The 22,957-nt window shown below is 35.6% G+C and overlaps 3 protein-coding genes across 3 annotated transcripts; 2 read left to right on the top strand and 1 right to left on the bottom strand.

Moving 5' to 3' along the window:
- The first annotated feature begins 5,026 nt into the window (after positions 1–5,026).
- On the top strand, positions 5,027–7,489 carry LOC100258721 (glycosyltransferase family 92 protein RCOM_0530710). Its single transcript, XM_002271841.4, has one exon. It carries the CDS (start codon positions 5,070–5,072, stop codon positions 7,260–7,262), a length of 2,193 nt encoding a protein of 730 aa, XP_002271877.2. The 5' UTR covers positions 5,027–5,069; the 3' UTR covers positions 7,263–7,489.
- A 1,898-nt stretch (positions 7,490–9,387) lies between these two features.
- Positions 9,388–14,915, bottom strand: LOC100255235 (protein COFACTOR ASSEMBLY OF COMPLEX C SUBUNIT B CCB4, chloroplastic). Its single transcript, XM_002267952.5, has 8 exons — positions 14,106–14,915; positions 13,847–14,013; positions 13,184–13,283; positions 13,009–13,082; positions 11,959–12,143; positions 11,707–11,777; positions 10,530–10,613; positions 9,388–9,844 (listed from the first exon to the last, which is right to left on the bottom strand). Exons 1-8 carry the CDS (start codon positions 14,208–14,210, stop codon positions 9,755–9,757), a joined length of 876 nt encoding a protein of 291 aa, XP_002267988.1. The 5' UTR covers positions 14,211–14,915; the 3' UTR covers positions 9,388–9,754.
- Positions 14,916–19,753: 4,838 nt separating this feature from the next.
- Positions 19,754–21,783, top strand: LOC100253576 (transcription factor MYB1R1). Its single transcript, XM_010654506.3, has 3 exons — positions 19,754–20,599; positions 20,684–20,892; positions 20,968–21,783. Exons 1-3 carry the CDS (start codon positions 20,347–20,349, stop codon positions 21,406–21,408), a joined length of 903 nt encoding a protein of 300 aa, XP_010652808.1. The 5' UTR covers positions 19,754–20,346; the 3' UTR covers positions 21,409–21,783.
- Positions 21,784–22,957: the final 1,174 nt, after the last annotated feature.

Raw genomic sequence — 22,957 nt, forward strand, 5'->3', positions numbered from 1 at the left:
GACTCAAATCATCTTATTATATGATCAACTAATATGTTCTAACTCATTAAGAGCATGCGTCAAATTCTACTACAAGAATTATTATGACTATAAATTTTATGATTAGAAGTCCTTAGGATCACCCAAGGGATACATTGTCTCAAACCCAAAATATATCATAGTGTCTATATTGAAAATACTTGTTTCCATTTTCCTTAAACAATATTGGTCCAATTCATATAGAACATATGAACTTCTCAAGGTTTTGCTTATAGGTCAAATCCACTAAAGACCTCAGTAAAGCTCAATATTCTCTTAAGATTGAGAACTCAAGCAACATAGTAGTTTGGTGAAGTTATGACTATAGGTTTCATACAATGTGTAACCATACGCATTAGTGCACTCACCATAAAAAACTCATCCCAATGACCAAAACAAATAATCCATTTAATTAGGAGGTTATGCATTACAACTTTACATAGATTGCTTAAGTCCATGAACTAGTTATGAACAACTCATCAACTTGTAAGTAACTCATGACTTGATTTTTTTGTGTAACTCTTAATACAATCAATTCATCTACAATACAAGTGATGCAAACTTAATTACTTAACATAAAAATAATGCATAAATAGAATAGTAAATAGAAACCAAAATCATATTATAAATATTATTATAAATATTAATGAAATCATTTTATTATTACATTATGTCATACTTTTAAGGGTTTTATCCTAACACTTTATAAACCCTTTATTAGTACAACATATTAAGTCATTAGACCCACCATCAATATAGTCTCCAACCTCTTTAAACCCACCATTAGTACATTGCCCCACCTCTTCAAACCTATCATTAGTATGGTCCCTTACTTATTCAAACTCACCATTAGTACAGTTCTGTATCTCTTTAGATCCACCATTAATACATCCCCTACCTCTTTAGATGTATTATTATTACATCTTACTACCTCTTTAGATCGACTTTCAGTGCCTCTTATCTTGTATGTCAACCCACTTTCATTATACATTGACGCTTTTTTAGCTATCTCACCCCATGCAAATCTTGCATCCATGTCATTAGCCCCATCCCCAATACAAATGTCTATACCATCTACCTTAGTACCACTAAAACCATCCATACCATCAACCTTTACCCCAATTGAGACTAATACACTAGCTCGTACACTTTCGCATGGTACATCTATATTTATGCCTCTTCTTCTAGAGGCCACCACATGTACTCAATTGGATGTATCCCTAGACATTTCGATGGGTGGGTGCATGCTGCTCCAACCTAGAGTCCTCCCTCCATCCTTAGTTCCAACTATTATAGATAGATGTTAATCACATCTTATAGGTAGATCCACTAGTTGCTACAATTAGAAAGGGGTGACAAAGAGGAAGAGAGTACTAATTAGTTATAAGTTTTTTTCCATGTGGAAGTATATGAGATTATGTACTGTTTTTTTATCCCACTGTATGAAAGTTTTGTGGGTATATTAATTACTTTGATAAAGCTTGTAAACAATATATTTCGCAATAAAATCTTATAGTTAATTTCATTAACTTTCATTTTTATCATATATTGAATAATCGACTATCATACAAATCATTGAGCTCTATAGTAGTCACACATGTATGTGTTCAAAAAACATCATTTTAGTTTAAAATTATAAAATAAGTTTATAAAAAGTTATAAAATTATTTTTAAGCTCAAACTCTTATTTAAAAAATGTATGTTTTAAAATAGTAAAAATCTATAAATTGAAACTTTAAATTAATATTACTTCAATAAAGATAAAATTTGAAAAATACCTAAAATTATTACCCTATCATGAAATTAATAATCTTAATAAATAATTTAAATAATATAACATTATATGAAAATCTATAAAGAAAAAAAAAAACAAAAATATTTAAACATGTAACAGTCGTTTTCTACAATAATTCATGACTTTTAACTTAAAAATAAAACATTTTTTTTAAAAAAAAAAAGAAAAAAAGAAGAAGCAAAAGCCGCATGCTAAATGGTGTTAGTAAATTTAAACTGAAGCCGCATTTTTAAAAGTTGATTTTAATCTAATTAAAAAAAGGTTTTAATCTAATTAAAAAAATGAAATTACATGACTTTTAGATGGTATGCTATTTTTTGATCGTTAAGTTTGAGAATATGACCAAGGATAGCACGACTATCTTTTATGTATATAGTCCAAAACTCTGAAAGCTTTACCTACTTCTATACCAAAGGGAGCTTGAGTTGAGTGCACTGCAAGTGGAGACCATCTGAAACCTGGGTCGATCTGGCCCACGCCACTACAGTTCTAGAATCACCCACATAGGCCCAGGCCTACAACAATGCAACAAATTCAAAATGTAATTTAGCATACTAGGTGGGGTGACATTGCACATCCAAGAAAGCTTGGTCCTTGTCCTAAAATTCAGTCTGCACTGCACATGACACATGACAGAAGATGAGGTGGAAAGAAAAGATAGAAAAAGGAAGCTGGCTCGACCGGCCCGACCGGCCCAACTGGGCCACCTGGCCCTTTGACCTTCAAAGTTAGGAAAAGGTCTTATTCAGACTGGTCCAGCCTCAGCAAATTTTGATTTCTACTTAAAATATACTAGAATGAATATTCTCAACCATTTGCATTTTCCTAGTCATACCATTTATTCTTAATATAGTTAGCAAGCTTGAAGTTTCTTATTCTATTCTATTTTTCTGTCCTAAATATCGCCTCTGCCCAAAACCCGGTGGGTTAATATAATAATAATCAGAAACCGAACTTAGCTATCATTAAGAATGATGTTGACTAAAGAAGCTGCAAGTGGATGGTAATGCATCTTCCTCAAATCTGAATACTATATATATTTTTTCAACATTACCTACTATCCACAAAAGGCGGTGACCATGATCATGACTTCCCTGGTTATGTTTTTCAACATTACCCATAAAAGGCGGTGTCCGTGATCATGCCTCCCCTGGTTATGGTTATGGATTGTTCTTCTAAAAATATTAGCATGTAAGAAGAAGACTCATTATGTGAAAACTGATATTTTTTTATTATTTAATCTTCATCTCACGTTATAATAAGTGGGTAATGAAGTGGGCATCATAATGAATAGTCGTCTTGGGATGCAAATATGAGTTAACCTAATAAAAGCCATATTCGTGAGAACAAGATTGATAGACCGTGTTTACAAAAACACCACCAAGAAGTTTAATCATCAGATCATATTCATAATAATACGAATAGAAAATCGTATTCTTATAAATTCAATAATATAGTTTTAGAGAATATTCCACTGTTATAAACGGTTATAATTTTGACCTATCAGAAGAAGATGATATATAGACTTACGATGAAAGATAAAAACTAAAGAATATTTTAAAGAAACCTTAATGTTATTAAATTTAAATATTTTCTAGTGCAAGTACATTTAAATAAAATGAAGAAATTATTTTTATGGACCCAAGAAATTATTGTGCCAAGTATAAAGCATAAAAGTTAGAACGACATAGAATCAAAAGAAAAATCTAGAAAAAGAAAAGTAGAGAGGAAACATCGCGGAACCAACCTAGATATTATCTTGTTTGACAAGAGATTATTGTGCCATCCGACTTTTAACACATTGGTTGATACTATTCTAAATGCTTCAGGACCCTTTTACCACTTTACCCATCAATAAATGCTAATCGTATATACGAAGACCTTGTCTTAATATTTCACATCTAACCATGGTTTAGCAGGTAAACATATGGTTAAGAAAATTAGAGAATAGGTGGTGCCCCATCCAAAAAATCAACCAACCCACAATTTACAATTTACCGTCCAAAAATAATGGCAATAAATTACAACATAAAATATGGAAAATTTAAACGGATATATTCGTAGTTGAGCGTGAACCTAAGCGGCATAATGCGTATATAAAATTGACCGCGCACATGGTCGGAACACGACAATGGGAAATCAAAACAGAAAACAAAACATGACAGCGAATGCGTGATCTACACGGTGTCGATACCCAGAGGGCCACACCTAACCCTATCATTTGCCAGCCATGCTCCACTGTGGATTCCCTACTTGCCCATCACACGCCACCATCGCACCCAGCAATGATCCGCCGCCTCCACCTTCACCTCCACCTCACCACCATACAACCCATGTGGAACAACACTTACGAGAAAAGTAAAATCATAGAATTGATCGAGGAGTAGGCTGGTGGGTTTGATAAGGGCTTGAAAGCTCATGAGAAATGTGTTTGGGGTGAGCCTCATACTCGCTTAAATGTTTGACCAACTCCCTCACGTGTTTGTTAATGTCACTAAAATTTGGAATTGAGATATATAGTCAAGCAGAAAGTTCCCGAGTGGTGGATACGCAAGGCCTTAATGGGAGGCTTTGTTTTCATGGTCCCTACTATCGTGTTAAGTTTTCATATTTGAGGCAGGAGAATTCTTTTCTTGGGATTGCTTTTGCGTGGAAAGCCCATAGGATGCTTCATTCTTCATTTCTCCATTCCTTTCCTTCTTTGTCTTGCCCTTTGTCTCCGGGGGGTTCACCCCCTTGCTTCTCAAAGCACGGGTGGTACCTAATAGTAGCCAAGCAGCCAACTAAGAATCAGTCACAAAATTCCAACACTACATACCCAGTGAAAAATGCCATCCGTCGCACAGGATGTTTGGTAGCATTCGATTTAATGCAATTTTGTAATATTTTAAAAAATTTAAGTTTGGTGAATGGAGCCCGCATGAATAATGTATGTTTAGCATCTTTCTTAATATTTATGCTGGAAATTGCAGGTACACCCAACAAAGGGAAAGAACTAAATGAGAGTGTCCATTATGGAAAGACATTTCCCTTCCAAAGCACATCATCACTTAAAAAAACTTCCGTCTTCAAATCATAGTCAGAAATAATTGGCAGTTAGAACTAGCACCTCGAGTCCTAAAGGTCTCTGTTTTCTTCTACAACACATCTTATTTAAATACACAGCTCACATTTTTTTTTTAATTTATTGACATATGTCACTGTTAATTTTCCCGAAAGTGTATGATTAATTAGTTAAAAAACTCAAATTTCTGGCATGGGTAGTTATGAAGACGACAAGCTGACACTTGTCCCATCTTTGCCCTCACTCATCGCCACCCAACCGGAAAGTTCAATACACGCGTTGCAACGAGGTGGTACAAATTCAGCCCCATCATTCCAGCGAAGAGAAAGGACTGGGAAAAGGTTGGGAGAAAAAAGAAAGGAAAAAAGTGTAAGGGTGAGCGGCAGCCATAAACGCGTCCTCTCACTCTCTCTGACACGTTTGACAAACCACACTTTAGATATCCAGGACCATATCACCATGAAACTAGCGAAAACCCCCCTCTGTCGGCACCAGATCTACTCCGACTCCTCAGCTTCCTCTCAAAACTTCCCCTCCAAATTCTCTGTACTTTACCTTAAGCTTCCGTTCCACCAATTCATGGACTCTGAACAGCGCCGCAAGCGCAAACGCAGTCTCAGAGCTTCGCCTTCCCCTCACTCACACTGCGGGTTCTCGGCTAGATCTCTCATCTTATGTCTCTCCTTTATTTTCCTTCTCTTGTTGCTGCATCGGTTCCCAATCGGCACGGCGTCGTTTCGTCCAGTTGTGATAGTTTCTACTCTCTCGCTCTTGTCTTCATCCACCAGCAATTCTATCCGCGATTATGTTAGCAGTAGATTATTGTTACCGTTGAGAGTAGAGGACCGAGTCCTGTTTCCCGATCATGTTTTGCTGATGGTTTCCCACATTAACGATAGAAGTGAGGTGCTGGAGTGTGTTTACTGCAAGGATATTGGAGTGGAGGCGGCGAATAAATTAATTGTTAGGCCTGTGTTGTCCGTGGATGAACTGGATGAGCTCAGATGGGTTGCGAGGTGTCCCCTTCCGCCCCAGAATTACTCTGCTGAGGTTAATCTGCGTAGACCGCCAAGGAAAGAGAGCATCGTGGATGGAGATGAGTGGCTGCGGAGGGTTCATCCCACAGTTCATTCGTGGGAGATGATGGCATATGCGGCAGCTTTGGATCGAGATTCCGCGGTTGTGTTTGTCAAGGGATTGAACCTAAGGCCGGATAGGGAATCAGATCCCAGGCAATTCAGTTGCCATTTTGGAACGGGTGATCGGGAGAGGGGTGGAAAATTTGCGCTCACTACTAGGGCGTTTTCAGCTGCACAGGAGGTTATTAGGTGTTCTTTGCCTAGGAGCATTAGGATGAACCCGAGTAAGGCTCATGGGATTAGGGTTACTGTAGGCTTGAATTCTCATTTCCATGCCAATGCCAGAGCTTCTAATCATGTTCTAGTACCTTCTGTGGCTAAGATGTCAAGTCCCAAGTCATACAATTCCTACAAGCATAAGAAAAATCAGGGGAAGTATCAGCTTTGCGTGTGCACCATGGTATGGAACCAAGCTTCTTCATTACGGGAGTGGATTATGTACCATGCCTGGCTTGGTGTTGAGCGCTGGTTCATCTATGATAATAACAGTGATGATAGAACTAAGGAGGTGATTCAAGAGCTTGAATTAGAAGATTACAATGTCACCAGGCACACCTGGCCATGGATTAAAACACAAGAAGCTGGTTTCTCGCACTGTGCTCTCAGAGCAAGAGATGAATGCAATTGGGTGGGATTCATGGATGTCGATGAGTTCTTCTATTTCCCATTTCCAACCCACCGCCGAGGATCCAATAAACTGATTTTTCGTGGTCAGAATTCATTGCGTACATTGGTTGCAAATTTTTCTTCAACAACCATTGGGGAGATCAGAACAGCTTGCCACAGCTATGGGCCATCTGGGTTGAATTCCCTCCCTTCTCAAGGGGTAACTGTAGGGTACACTTGCAGGCTACAGAGCCCTGAGCGGCACAAGTCTATTGTGCGCCCAGATGTGCTTGACAGAACTCTTCTCAATGTGGTGCACCACTTTCGGCTGAGAAAGGGATTCAAGTACCTGAATTTGCCTCAAAGCACAGGAGTGATAAACCATTATAAGTATCAGGTGTGGGAGGCTTTTAGAGCAAAGTTCTTCAGAAGGGTTGCGACCTATGTTGCAGATTGGCAAGAGAAGGAGAATGAAGGGTCAAAGGATAGAGCGCCTGGTTTGGGGACAGAAGCCATTGAACCACCCAAGTGGCCACTACAGTTTTGCGAAGTTTGGGACACTGGTTTGAGGGACTTTGTTTTGGCTAACTTGGCTGATCCTACCACTGGGTTGCTGCCCTGGGAAAGGTCTCTTCTCTAACAAGTTAAATTGGGGTGGTTGCAGCTTCCCTGCCCTTGTAAACAAATCCATCACACGTACAACAATTCTTTCTTTTTATTTCTTAGCATTTTTGTATCTGATGTTTTATTTTTGATAGAATGAATTCAAAAGAGGCCATAGATGAATATAGGGTTCTTACATGTAATTTCCAACAATGTGACACAATTTCTTTTATTGTTATGTTTATTGAATGATTTATTGATTCACCTTTTATCTTTGTTTATTTTATGTTAAATTCGCAGTGCCTGCAGCAAAAGTTTGATGATGTGAATTTGAATTTGGTTTGATTCATACGCAATTGAATAGGCCTTAAGGGGAAAGGTTAGAAGCAAATTGGATAAACAGAGGATTCTATTAGTGACAGAAAGGATGATATAATCTTGCACACTTAATCCCACATAATCCACATAATAAGTGAAGCATGTGGAGTAGTAAAAAGACAACATAATGAAATAGGTAAACAATCAAGTTCAGCAAGGTAGCTTTCTAAATGCAAAGGAAAGCAAAGCTGTCAAAGCACATTCCTCATAACTAAAACCAGAATCAGATGTCCTTTTCTGTTATACAATTGCTTTCTGACATACTACTGCAACATCACGGGACATCCATATTTAGATCATTTCAACCACAAGATAAACAAAAACAACATATCCAACTTACATAAACATCTAAGAGAACTTGGACAAAGTTCGGTTCTGAATTTAACAAAAATATAATCTACACCTGATGTGGCAATCTATATTCATGTGAAAGATAAAATGCAATTGAAATTTCATTTGGTACCAATCTGAGTCTAGTGTTTCAATCCAAAGCCCTATCTTTTAGGCATATTGTTCAGTATTATCCATTCTCATCTATAATACATTAAGGAAACTAATGAAACGAGTAAAAGGACCATGTGACTATTGGATATTATATCCAAGCACAACATCATCAAAATTTAAAGATTAGATGTTGCAGTAAAAATATTATCTCAGATGTTTCTTAGTTTTCAGCATACTGACACTGGACAAAAAGGAAACAATGGAACACAAAATCTTTAAATGAAGTTAGAGCCATATGCTGACTCGTTAGTGGGTAACATCTTAACAAGGAAATATCAGATCCTTGAAACAGAACGTGGAAGATCAAGCCAGATACACAATGCGTGTACCAGTCATGGTTAAATTCCTTGTTTAGTTCCTCTTTACTCATTTATTTAATTTTAATGGTGGATGAATTTAAACCATGCATAACCTTAATCAGAGGCATATTTTAATAACTTGACATCAATGTTCAGAAGTCAGAGGCCTAAGCATCTACAGAATTTGGACATTTGACATACATCAACCAACTTATTTACTATGTTTCAGGCTAGTAACACTATGATGTGTTGCCATTTGGTGCCACTACAAGTGTCATCATAAAGGACAGAAATACCAAGTTGCCAACATTTAATTACAATTACAGGTTTTAGCACTTATATATTCTTATTTTATTATATTGAGTGAATAAATAATGGAATTTAATAATCTAATATACATGTGTTCTTGTAATTCTTCTACTACTAAGATTACCATTGTTACCATTATAGTTATTATTATCATTACTAATTTCACCTTTTATGAACTTATAAGGTTGCTGGTCTACTCATGTTACAGTTATCATGTGAACATATAAGGAACAATAAATTTGAGCTTTCATGACTGTACAACCAAAAATATGTCAGATTGCAACTTCTCTTTCTCCTAAATAATAGAGTCAGCATATAAACAGAGCATTAAGGAAAAGGCCAATGAAAAGAGAATCTTTACTAAGTAGTTGATAGAGGATAATCTGTCAAAAAAGAGAAGTGTCTATCCAGAGAGGCAAGGTAGATAGGCAGTATGCTTTTCAGATCATTGGCACACCACAACATGTGCTTATAATCATTCTACTTCCATATAACATCTTAACATATGTATCAAAAAGTAATTTCTAACTGATAGAACCCAATGAAATGAGGCATAATCTCATCCGACAACCCAAAAGATGGAGGGGGAAAAACTGGTGGATTAATTCAAGGTCATTGAAGGGTTTTTTTAAGGTTGTCTAAAACAATAGGACATATCACAGGGAGAGTTCATTCACATGAAAGTGAGATAAAATGCATAGCAAAGTAGAATGTGCGCCTACCATCTGAAAGCACTTGAAATATTCAGGATACAGAATTTCTGGCAGCCAATAAAAATCTCATTATGAACTCATAAAAGCATGAATTCTCTCTCCCTCCCTCTCTCTCTCTCTCTCTCTCTCTTTCTCTTATATATATATAGCCTTGATTAAGGCCACCAAGGAGGTTATGCATGCATGAAAACATGAACTCACAGTTTGATAAATTTCAAACTGTCTTGCACTGCCTATACACATACATACACACACACACCCCTGGATTGCAGGCTACAAAAAGTGTAATTTATACAGTTACCCAGGAACTCACAGTTCGATAAGTTTCACACCCTGTCTTGCACTGCCACTGGGAGGTTATTTACATATTTTGAAAGTGAAGCATCCACTTTCTCTCCAATTAATGTTATCCATGCCTGCAAACAATGAAATATAAGAATTTGAAAAGCGTTAAAAATGATGGTTGAAATTAACTACAATGACAGGAAAAAAAAAAATCTGTATTTGATCATATATTGATGTTATTCGGTTCATCAAGTCACTTCATAATTGTTTAATGAATATAACTTTTGGTGTGAGCTAATTGTCTTGTGTATCATAGACAGATCAAAGACCCAAAGAATGTTGATTCAATTTCTTTACATTACAGGCCTGAAAAGATCTATCTTGGTAGAATAAGTAAAGACAATTGTTTCAGCCCTAAGGAGGATTAAAAATAAAAAGTAAAAAATAACAAGATGCACAATAAATACTACTATGCAGTAAACCATGCAAAACTGGTTTCTAGTACTAAGGCCTAAAGAACAGTTGAACATGGACCGCATGGAATTTCTGCTGAGTGGTAAGTACATGCAATAGACAAATAGCAAGTTTGTAAGGCAACAAGAAAGGCATAAATTTTGCTTTAAATATTCAGTCAGAAAATACTAGTCCAAACTCCAAACATATTAAAAAACAGGATATAAATCAAAAGCCTTTAGTTCCACATCTCATGAAAAGATAAATCTAATAACAATACATAATATCTTGGAAACAACTTGGTTCTCAAAAATAGTTAGTTTTGATCATATATCTAAAATTTTGAAAGCTAAGAAAGAGTACCTGGTCAGAAGCTGTGAAACCCCTAATTGTGTCACCACCAATTATTATAATTCCTTTGTCTCCAATTGGCTGCAAAATAACCGCCTAGCAAAGTGAAACATGCGTCAGAAATCCTTTGAATTCAGACAACTTATAAAATCTTGTATTGAGGTGTTGTTATATAGGAAACTGGAAAATGTAGTTGAAACTATTCCAATACAAAGTAATGATGACAATGGAAATTGCAATGCTAATCAGGTTGCAAGGTGTTGGGGCAGGTATGGGGAGATTCCAAGTAACACCAACAAGGAAAAAAAAATTCTCTTTCAAAAATAATATATGTATGAATTTACAGATTATGGGGAAATATTTTATTTTCCCATAAGAATGGAATAGTTAGATCTTGTTTAATGTTATTCTAAAAAAAATCATATTCAAAGTAAGTCCTCTAGAATTCAATCATTGACAGTGAAAAATTGCAATCACCTCATTTCATTAACTAGGAACTCTTCAATATTATCCTCTTGCATGTGACAAACTCATTTCAAATGGTATCAGTAAAAAGAAAAGAAAACAGTCAAATAATACAAGGCTAGAAAGGGTCAAGCACAAATTCTACTGCAGCTCATCCTCCTACCACAGATGAAATAAAAGAAAAAAGAAATGGAAGATTTACTCATACAATTGCCATCCAGGAAAGATAATGCTTTTAAACTATTAAAGAGGACTTTCTATGAAAGATTAGGCCACCAGGGGATATATGACTATTTCAACAAGCTTATGGAAGCATCCTGATATTTACAAAATTGTCCAGCAAAAGATTGCAGTAACTGCTGATTAGAAAAGCTTGTCTTACGTGAGAATTTAGTCCAATGGAATAACATTTCACCAAGTGATAAGCAGTAGCGTATAAAAACAACTGTATTATACTTCACATCCTACTTTTAAAAGTATGAAAAAAAAAACAATTTCTAACAATATTTTAAATATTCCAACATACTGGATTAAAAGAATAAATATGTTTCAAGTTACTTGTTAACATCAAATTACAACATGATATGCATAGAAGTAACAAATAGATCTGCAATATTTACAAGGAAACTATACGACCTGTGTGAGCATGATCCAAATATATACTAAGAATCTCACCCAAAAATGAAGAGTAAATGAAATTGAAAGATGAGCTATCCATGATCACCTGTGTATTTGAAGGCAGAAAGGGCAGCTCAGACTTCCCAGGATAAAGAGATAGGTTGGCCAAGTAGCTCTCTGTGAAGAAAAGTAAGAATATGTTATCATCTTGTTAAGATTAGCCTTTCATGAGTATCATGTATTATTAATTTTTTTGACAGGCAAAATCATAAAATGTATTAAAGATGCCTGAAAATGGACTGACATAGTAAACAGTAAAACATCCCAAGAGATAGTAAGATCCTGTCAAGTTGCTTACGTGCTCCAGACTTCATAACACCTTGATAGAGTGACCCTTGCATCAATTTAGTGGCATCCACAGCCATTGCTTCGCCATCACCAGCGGAAGATTCAGCAGCCATGCCAATTTGCAAGATACAAATACTATCATAAAGAATAACTAGAGACCGGCAGCATGTCACAACAGAAAGAGATTCCCATACCCTGAGGATAAGAAATGAACAGAATGATTCACCAGTCGATTTGCACCAAGTAATACTTCCTAACCTGCTTATTTTGTGAATAGAGAACATCCAAATGTATCTATCTTCCATTCTTCCATTGCCAATTGCTTATGGTTAACTAATTTTGCTTTTGAAGCCATACTAGAAACGAGAGAGAGAGAGAGAGAGAGAGAGATTCCACCACATGAAATACACAGCATAGAGACCACATTCTCTAGTTATTAGATTTGCCATGGTGAAATAGTAATGATGTATCTACTCAACAGAAGCATATCAACAGTACATAGTACTTTTGGAAGTGCCCCAAGATGCCTTGATTTAATTTCCAAAGTTAGAATTTTTTTCTAATGACTCTAAATTAGTTTCAATGCTAGAAGTTTAGGATAAATAGGCATGCAAATATCAGCCTCAGGACGTCAAATTTGTTGTAAACTCACAATTGGTTGGTTGAATTTAGATACAAACTTTGGATATATTGCTGGACTGAATTGAGAATAAAATGGGAAGAAAGAATTTCTGCTGAAATTAAAAAACATTCTATCCTTTAATTTGTAATCATGAAAAAGAAGTTATGAAAATGAAAAGAACTTTAGAAGATATAGTAAAGTTATAAAATAAAATAAAAATTAGCTATAAAATTGGAAGTTGAGACAAATTTGGAGTAAGAATTTGTCCCAAAATTTGCAAATCTAAATATGATGGACATTATGCATCATTTCTGGGTCAAAATATAAAGCACAATCATTATTTGATTTTCTGCAAGTTATAAGCAGTAACACCATTTACCTACTGTTCAAATATTATAAACCCCCAAACAGATAATTAGGGAAGAAAAGTTTATATACCAAAGTAGCTCAGAAACCAGTGAAGCAGCAATGTTAGGATATATCCTCCTAGACTCCACACCTTGAGGATTTACCTGAAATAAAATAAACAAATAATCAACATTTTCTAGAAGGAAAGAAATGAAAAATCAATATGAGCTAATTAGCAATCACAGAGAGAAATGTAACCCCTCACCACAGATATAGATTTTGGCCGAATTGACAGCCATACCAGACCAGCTAGAATATTGGTAACAGCCAAACCAAGTGTTAATAGATCTGCTCTTGACTGTGAACTGCCAAATAGAACTTTTAAGCATGAATATAGGCATGAAATGGCAAAAGCAAGTCAATTAAGAAAGGAAAAAAAATGGTTCATTCTTTGAATGACATCTCCAATACACACTAGCATATCCATTAATAGTTTGTAAACTGAGGTGCATTTATGTTTTGTATCTAGTCTGAGAACTCATTCCACGCATCAAGAAATGCAATATTTTTACACCATTCCAGAGGTTTTTTTCCCCTCTTTCTTTTTATGAAGTCATGAACTAGTTCAATTAATTAATTTCTTGCACAACAGAGCAATCATTTTAGCTTCCATAACCTCATACCTCCAAAATTCCAAGTAGAGCATCCGAAACGCAAGGAAAATTAATTACCTCAGTCCGTTAGAAGTGGAATATTGGTCTCAATTTAATCCAAATTCAACTAAGCCAGACTCAAACAATTCCGAAAACGATTGAAAGAGAGCTTCGAGACCCAATCCAAAATGGTGAAAACAAACCAGATAATTTTTTTTTTTTTTGATAGACAAAACAAACCAGATAAATTTAGAAGAAGGGAAGAAGAGGCGCACCTGCTGGCATCAGCAACAGGAGCAATGCCCGAAATGGTGCGGTTAAAGAGAACAGACAACAGAGAGACTCCTCCAACGTAGATCGGCAAGCTCCGGACAGTGTCGTCGTTGTTGGAGACCCAATCGGCAAGCCAATCCCTCCTTGGCTTAGGTCCCCGGTAACGTCCCTTTTGGTCACAGAAACTACATTTTTTGACGCTCCTGTATCTACAATTCAGTGAAGTTAAACAGAGCAGAGAGAGATGAGATGAAGCGATACCTGTGATTTTGAAGAAGCCCTAACAAAGCGCGGGAAAGTGGGAGGAGAGGGAGCGAGCTTGGGCCTCCATGGAATGGGTGTACGGAGAAGCCTTCCCGCTTCCATCAATCGAATTGTCTTTTGTCCTTCTACGGACACGTATTATTTGTATTTGGATAACTTGGTGGATGAGAATGAGGTGCGCTCCGCTGTATTAGAGCTTGAAGTGGAGAAGCAGTAGGAGCCACTGGGATCTGCCCTTGTCAAGAAGTGAGCTTTCGGTTTATGAGGCCTAGTTCAAATAAAATTGGTCCCAATTCACCAACCTTCAATTTCCAACATTTCACAAATTTAACGCTTAAATTTATCCCTCCGTCCCCAGTCCCCATACATACATATAAATGGGAATGTAGCAGTTGAAAACAAGAAGGCTGGCTATTTGAAATGGATGCCTGAGAAAGAAAAGAAAACATCCAAATTTATTTATTGGTCACAGGGGATGAAGCCCTCGTAAAGAAGCTTGGAAGGAGTTCCAGACTGTCCCAAAACTCCCAAACACTACACAAATCCTCAAACATGCTCTATTGTTTCACAATTGTGACATGTTTATTTGGGATTTTTATTAGTCACAGTTCAGCATCCACGGTCTTGAGCTATGTAGTTCAAGTGAAAGAATGATACTGCAATCTTAAATCGCATAGATTTTTCTGTTCCCGGAAAGAGAAAATAGATAAATCCGGCAGAGCTTCCCAAGTCCAAATTAAGGAAAATGGCCTTGGAAGAAGAGAGGGAGTAAGTACTATGACCCTTGCCTTTGTAGGTCGACCTGAAACAGTGAACTCACAGTTAACTGTCCCCTAATAAAAGGAATGCCTCATTTTTTGCAATGTCTATGTATGATCCATGTGAGATGAGGCTCTTGGTTTTCGGGATTTGTGGTTCTGGTAAAAGTCAAATAAGTTTGATATATATTATTAACCTATTATTTATACGGAGATTAGTTGCATGGAACTGTGAGGTGTCAAAGCTTTGAAGGTAGAGTGAAGAAGAGTGTGAGGCAAGAAAAGATTGGAGAGAGTGAGAGAATCAAGTGGAAAATCTATGATAGGTGGATTTTTTTTTTTTCCCCTTTGATGTGTAGGGAAATGAAATTTTTGTAGTGCTCCAAAATAATGAACCTTACATTAATTAATTAAGGATAATTTGAAATCTCACCAAAATCACATGTGTCACAAAGATATAATAACGTGACTTCCTTTCATAAAGGTTGAAATAATTTAACATGTCAAACCAATTTGGTTTAACCTTAGACTATTTCTATCTAATCAAAACCCTTAATGCATATTTGGTATATGAAAATGAAAAGCGAGAATGAACATTTTATTAATTTCTTCTTTATTTTTATATTTGAATAACTTAAATAATTATGAGAATAAAATCAAAAGTGATTCAAATGGAAATGAAATCTCACTTATAAGTGGGATTTCAAGAAATATTTTGATTTCCTGGTTTTAAATATTTTTTAAAAATTACAAAATTAAAGACCCTTTAAATAAGTTTTTAAAAGTAATTTTTTATTTTTATTTTATAAAAAAACACAAAATTTAAATTCAATTTATATAATGTAAACTAATTTAATTCGTGTCTTATTAAAAATAAAATAAAATAATTTTTTTCATTAAAAATAAATTATTTTAATAAAATATAATATTAATAGTATAATATAATCATAAATTATATTTTTATAAATATTATAAAAATATAGATATCAACATTAATTGATTTATTTTGTTAAAAATAAATAATAATAATTTAAAATTAATAATTTCTAAAGCTATTTATATGGTTTTATAATTATTAAAAATAAAGAATAATTATTAAAAATTAAGAATTGTTAATACTATTCTATTTTACGATTACGACTGAGATGTGCCTAGTCCATTTTTGATCTCCCAAGCTTCATTTCCAACTCAATTAGCATTGGAGCATTATGTTAAGGATGACACTTTTGAAGGTGTAAGATGACTAAGTATTTTGGAGGAAGTATGTGTTATTAACCTAAGCATTGAGTAATCATGATTTTGATAATAATAAAGCAAAAGTTTTGGGGATATTAATGATTTTATTATTGTGTATAGGCTAAAAAAAACCATTTCATATTATACACCAAACTTCAAGCAACCTTCATATTTCAAAATAAGCAAGTCAAAGTACAGTTCAAGAAGAAGAGGATTCTTAATAAGATGTCTTAAAGATTATTATGAAGACTTTATTAGGGTATACAATACTCTTTTTTTATGATTAGCTAAATGATAGTACATTACATGAGGATCACAAAACTAAAGTGTTTAGTGGTAGGAAGGCCAATTCTATTATTGAGATGTACCAAGTCCATTTTGGAGCCTACACAGATGTATTAACATCACCTAGATGTATTAACGTCAAGACACTATATTAAGGGTGACAACTTCGAGGAACATGTAGCCATAAGTATCTTGAAGGAAGTATCTATGCACTCTCTCTTAGAAAAAGAGTAAAACAATCATCCATTCAAGTGCACATGCCTTTACCAAAAGATGAAGTATGAAGGACCCTTTTGACATCTACCATAGCTGATCATTTATGTTCTATATGCATTTGGGCAATTTGAAAATATGATATTTGAAGATAGACATTCATGTCCAAATGATGCACCACCATGACATAAAAACTATGTAAGAAAAATATGATATTGTTCATGCATTGAAGATGAAGGTTAAGGTGTGCATTTCAACGTTGAGTGGTCTTAAACATGTACTATTAAGTTTTAGGATATTGATCATACAACAATGGGTTTGTATGTCATAACTTAATTAGATACACGAAGCGTGATGAGTTTGTCCATATGAACCATTCAAAATAAAACATCAACATTCACTACTATTGTATGAGAGCTTATTTATAAGATATTTATTTCCTATTCAACCAGAACATGTCCAAAAGGAAATGTATACATATGATATAGTCAAAGAGCTTGATTTATAAAATACTTATTGAACCCATACACAGAGCTAGCTAGTGCCTAGGGGACCATATGCTTCCCATGAAAATATTAAAACACAAAAACTGCATTTCTTGTAATAATAGGACTCAAACCTGGACAATTATTATCCCCCTAAGAATGACAACTATGGACCCTCCATATTTGTTTCAAGGGTTGCCCCCTCTAAACTAAACTGTTGAGTCAAGCACTATCCATACAGGTCCAAAAAGAATGTATCATAAAGTTGTTGAATACTAATTGCACAAGAGATCAATCGGATTAAACATCTCAATATTTATTTTAGGTCCATTTCCGAAGAATTTAGAATTGTTAATGTATATATTTGGCAATTAAACATAATATCATAAACACTTGTTGGAGGTTTTTTCTTTCTTTTTATCCGCGCCTTCATCCGTTCTCGAAATCAGACACAAAAGGAAATCATTCTGGTTCATATAAAAACGTTATCTATAGAACAAAAGAGGTCAGTGAACTGAAGACCGCACTAAATGGTAATAGAGTTTTGCTGGGGACAACATGTGAATTTGTTTGGGAGTGAGGGCGCTAGTATTTGGTAATTCAAGCCTTTGAAAGCGAAAGAGACGGGATTGTTAACCTAAATCGCAACCTATCCTATTGGTGGCCGTGTCCTTGAGCAGTAGAGGCCTCCACCAGACCACCACCATATGTTTTCAAATACGTACATCCCTTCCCTTGTCCCCCCGTCCATTATGCTGCTGCCCATTACCTCTGATTTGAAAGCGTTGTTCCTATGTATATCCCACCGCCTTTCTCACACCCATCACTTGATACAAAGCTCCATCATGAGAAAAAAAAGCTGTGATTTAGAAAGCCTTTCATCTTTTCTTGCCTACATGGCTTTGTTTCCTCCTATATTAATGTCGAAATACTAAATATAAAAAATCACAAATAAAATATAAGATTGAGGCCCTTGTAAGTTGTAAGGGGCCGAAAACAGCAAGTGGATGAAAATAATTTGGCCAAGACTTGAAGAATCAAAATCGATCCAGATTCCCAGTGGAAGAGGGAAGCCCCGAGAAGAAACTGCACTCACTGCCACACAATTTTGTGGGGCTCTAGTTGTGATTCTGCGTGAGACACAAGAAATCAATGTACGTGATGGATGGAGACCCAAAGCCAGGTCCCCCCTCTCTTTAGGAATATTGGAGCTATTGAACCTGCGACTTGCTTTCTTTCCAAACTGTGGGGTATGTATATAATATATAAATTAAATAATTTGAAAATATGTAAAATTTTAATTATATATATATATATTTTTTTTTTCTCACATTTTATCTAATAAAACCAAAAATATGAAAATTATTTTTCTTTAAACTTTTTTTTAAAAATCAAATTCTTATTTATTTATTTATTTTCAAATTAATGCTTGGAATTAAGCAAACAAAATGTCAAAAACTAATAGCTGGAAATAGGATTTCAACCATGTCAGCAAGGGAGGTCTTTCTCAAGAAATCTTATTCTGGCTTGACAGCCGATTTAATGAGCAAACCATCCTTTAAAAAGCATGGACCCCCATCCCTTTTGATTTCGGATCCACCTGGATGGCATTAGGGCCATCAAATCTTTTCCTGCCAATTTTCACCAATCCCTAGACATTAGACTACACTAAATGGAAAAAGACTACATTCAACCCATCTGGATTAAATCAGTACTGCCTGATTCATGGATAAAGTTTTCCAACTTATCCCAATCAGGATAATGAGGTATGAGATGCCTCCTTTCATCCTTATCTTTTGAATCCTACTGTCCTCTATTTGTTTATTTATTTATATCATATTTTTTGTTGGTCCACTGCAATTTTTTTGATACCTCATTCGCCGAGAACATAACAAGATATTTCAAACATTTTTGTATAATAATGGTAAGTAAAATAATTTCAAATCATTTTGAGACAGTGATTCCAAGTGGCGGAAACCATGTGCTAAGTCGATGGCGGAAGTGAACAAAGTGAGGAGAGAAGTACCTTGGAAAGTTTAAAAAGAAATCACAGTAGATGGACCTAATCAAAAGCTTTTAAAAACGGCAAAGCGAGGAACACGTGCTCTCAAATAACGCCCGCAAGCCACGTCCAACTGTCTAGTCTCCAATAAGATAGTCCAATAGCAAAGCTCCACATAGGAAACTAAGACCCCCCAAATACCTAATCCTTCTCAAAAATTGAACTTTCTCGCTATTCTATTGGTCTGAAGAGGTGGGAGAGGAGCATCAAAGTGAAAGGAAAAAGGCACCCACCAACACCACCACTAGAGCCACATAGAAAGGTTGAGGGTGAAGAGGAAAAAGATGGTGGTGGGGCCAAGCGCCCTTATCCTCACAACACCACCCACCAGTACCACCACCACCACCACCACCACCACCATGGGTGATGAAGGGTGGACATTTGAGTAGAGAGTAGAGACAACCAAATCTTTCTCAGAGGGGCAGCGAATATGCCAAGTTGACGGTGGAGGGACACTCTGCACCTCCACCATCCCTTTTTTTATATACATATATTTATCTGCTTTCCTTTTATTAAAGTATCCTTCTTTCTCCCCTAATTTCCATTAATGACCGGACATTTCCCACCAATAATATGACTTTAGAAATCAGGGATAGTATCAGATCCTTATGGAAGTAATCTTGGTTTAGTCTAGGCGATAGGTATTAGGTACATCATCTCGATTTGGTCCACCCAATCATTACAGTGTATGTGTGCGCGTAACAATCTCCATCACCATGATAAGTTTTCATTTCTTATTGTGTGGTTAAAATTTTTTGGAGTGGATGAGAAATGATTAATAAATCTGGTTTAATTTTGCATGCCAAATATTTGTATACGAGTAAATGGATTTTGGGATAATTTTGTTGGTTATGATTGATTTCCTCGAAAGCTACATAAGATGGAAAACATTGGCTATGTTTGAATCGAGGAAATGGTAGACAAATCGAATGGTGCTGATTCACATGAGCTGGAAAAATAATATATTCCCGAGAAGTATTATAACATTTCTTGTCATTTTAAGTCCAAGTACACGTGAATAAACCCAATCCCAAACCCCCTAAACTTCTATATCAACCAAAGACGCCCTTTCTCGTTCTTTTGTTATAGGCTTATCCCGTTTCTTTCTCCTAAAAGCGTCCCTCTTTCTTTCTCCTCCTTTTGTATGGCCTGAGCCTGAGTATCACATTTAGGATTCACCGCTAATACGACGTCGTAAGATGTCTCGTTCCTGCTCTCAGTGCGGAAATAATGGCCACAACTCCCGCACCTGCACGGAGTCCGGTGGTGCCGGCGCTGCGGCCAACGACATCATGCTCTTCGGCGTCCGTATCACGGAAGGCGCGTTTAGGAAGAGTGCTAGTATGACTAATCTCTCTCAATACGAACAGCCTCAGGACTCCAACGCCGATGCTGGCTATGCCTCCGATGACGTTGTTCACGCCTCCGCCAGGAGTCGTGAGCGCAAGAGAGGTATTCCTGAAAGATCTGATTGTTTTGTTTCTCTTTGATTTGATTCATAGTTTTCATCGCTGATTTGATTGGTGATGTGATCAGGAGTCCCTTGGACTGAGGAAGAACACAGGCTTTTCTTGCTAGGTTTGCAGAAGGTAGGTAAAGGAGACTGGAGAGGAATCTCTAGAAACTTCGTCAAGACACGGACTCCTACTCAGGTGGCTAGCCATGCTCAGAAGTACTTTCTCCGGCGGAACAATCATAATAGGAGACGTCGTAGATCTAGTCTCTTCGACATCACCGCCGATACGGTAACTCACAATCTCCCGGCTCTTCCTTTTTCCCCTCAATCTTTCTCCATCCTCTAATTCTATATGTATTCGTAGTTTATGGGCTCTACAATATTGGAGGAAGATCAGGTCCACCAAGAGACCGTCTCTCCGCCTCAGTTACATTCACATCTAAATGGCAGTGCCGGAGGATTTCCGGTACCAACATTTCCGGTGACGATGGCTCCGGTAGTTTTACCAGTGGCTAGCAATGGCTCGATGGAGATTCTGACGCTAGGGCAAAGCAATCAAGCAAAGGGGCCGACCAAGCTCATCCGTCCCATACCGATTCTTCCAGTTCCACCATCTTCAAAAATGGCAGATCTGAATTTGAACATTCCATCCACGGCGGATCCCTTGCCTCTGTCACTGAAGCCGTCCTCGTCAACCTCCACAAGTCCGCAGTCACCTACGGCGACGAGGCACTCCTCAGCTTTTCAGGCTATGTCGGAGAGCTTCAACAGTAGTACTGGCGACAACATCATTAGTGTCGCGTAAAGGATATGATCGTGTATGTAAAGCTAGCTTCAAGGTTATGCTGGCTACTTGGCATTAGATTGAATAGATGGGATTGGACGCTCAAAACAAAAAGTAAAAAAATAGGTGTTAGGTGATTCCTTGTTTGTACAGAGTAGGGAGATTTAAGAAAAATGATGCTCTATCTTTTAGGTGTGGAGATTCTTGTTTATTTTGTGTGGATCCTTTTGGGGTGGTGAAGTGATAGGAGTACCAGGTACTCTCTGTCCTTGGATCTGATTGTTTGCTAGGAACTTCAACTAGGTAAAAGTAGGGGAAAAATATTCTGAACTTAGATATTCTCTTTATGTGATTTATTTTTCTATCTATGTGGTGAAGTTTGGACTGGGTTTCTCATTTCCTCCTCATATTTCATCTCCCAATGCACCTTCTAACATTCTATCCTAACCCTACATTAACAGCCATATCAATCTGAAGAAGGGTTATGCCCGTATCAAAACCTTTTGTTTTTTCAAAAGAAAAAGGTAAAATACTGCTCAAATGTGTTTCCAAGAACAATTCTAAAAGGAATAATTTTTTAAAATTACTTTGTAATATTTTGTAAAACATAAGCTTGTTTGGTAAGCTAAAAATGTTTTTCAAAAATTGTTTTTAAAATAATCCTTAAAAAATAATGAAAATAATTTAAAAAGGTTCTCTAAAAATATCATGCATGTTTTAAATTGGGTTTTATTTGATAAGTGTTTTTTAAAATAATTTTTTATTACCTATAACATAAAAATAGAAAAACAAGTTTAACAACTAAAAAACAAAAAGTAATTTTAATTATTTTAAGTTGTTTTCACTTATGTTTTTTAAGATTGTTTTAAAAAATAATTTTATAAAATATAGAGAATGAGTAAAATGTAAAACACTACATATAAAAATTATTTTTAAAACATTTTAGTCTTTGAACAAACTGTTATTTTACAAAACACTAAAAGATAGTCTTCAAAAACTATTTTAGAAGACACTTTTCAAATAAAATTTTATTTTCTAATTTTATAAACAAAAAGTTGTTTTTTATTTTTTGATTATCAAACTTATTGAGGAGAATATGAATTATTTTAAAAAATTGTTACCAAACACTACTATATATGCAACTAAAGTTTTAAGTTCTTAGGGAATGGTTTGAATATTCTTATTAATTTTTATTTTTTAAAGGGAAAATTAATAATAACTTCAAGATAAAATGTAAGATATCTTAAAAAGATGATTTTTAAAAAGCTATTTAAAAAAGTTAAAGATATATATATTTTTTTTTACATCAAAATTTTAAAAGTAATTTTTAAGAATATAAAGTAAGCTTATTTATTTTCTGACAGTAATAAAAGTTTGAATTTTAGTAAGAGTCTCCTACAACTAAGATTTTTTTTTCTTCTTAAATATCTATTTCTAGCAAAATCAAATCCATCCCAAATATGATAGGCCAATGAGATGGGGCATAAAAAATAAAATAAAATGAGAATCACATTCCAAAGAAATACGAGGTCTAGATGCTTGGTACATTTGTGGGTATAAACAAAGTGCA

This window comes from Vitis vinifera, chromosome 1 (assembly GCF_030704535.1).
Source record: "Vitis vinifera cultivar Pinot Noir 40024 chromosome 1, ASM3070453v1".
NCBI classification, from domain to species: Eukaryota; Viridiplantae; Streptophyta; class Magnoliopsida; order Vitales; family Vitaceae; genus Vitis; species Vitis vinifera.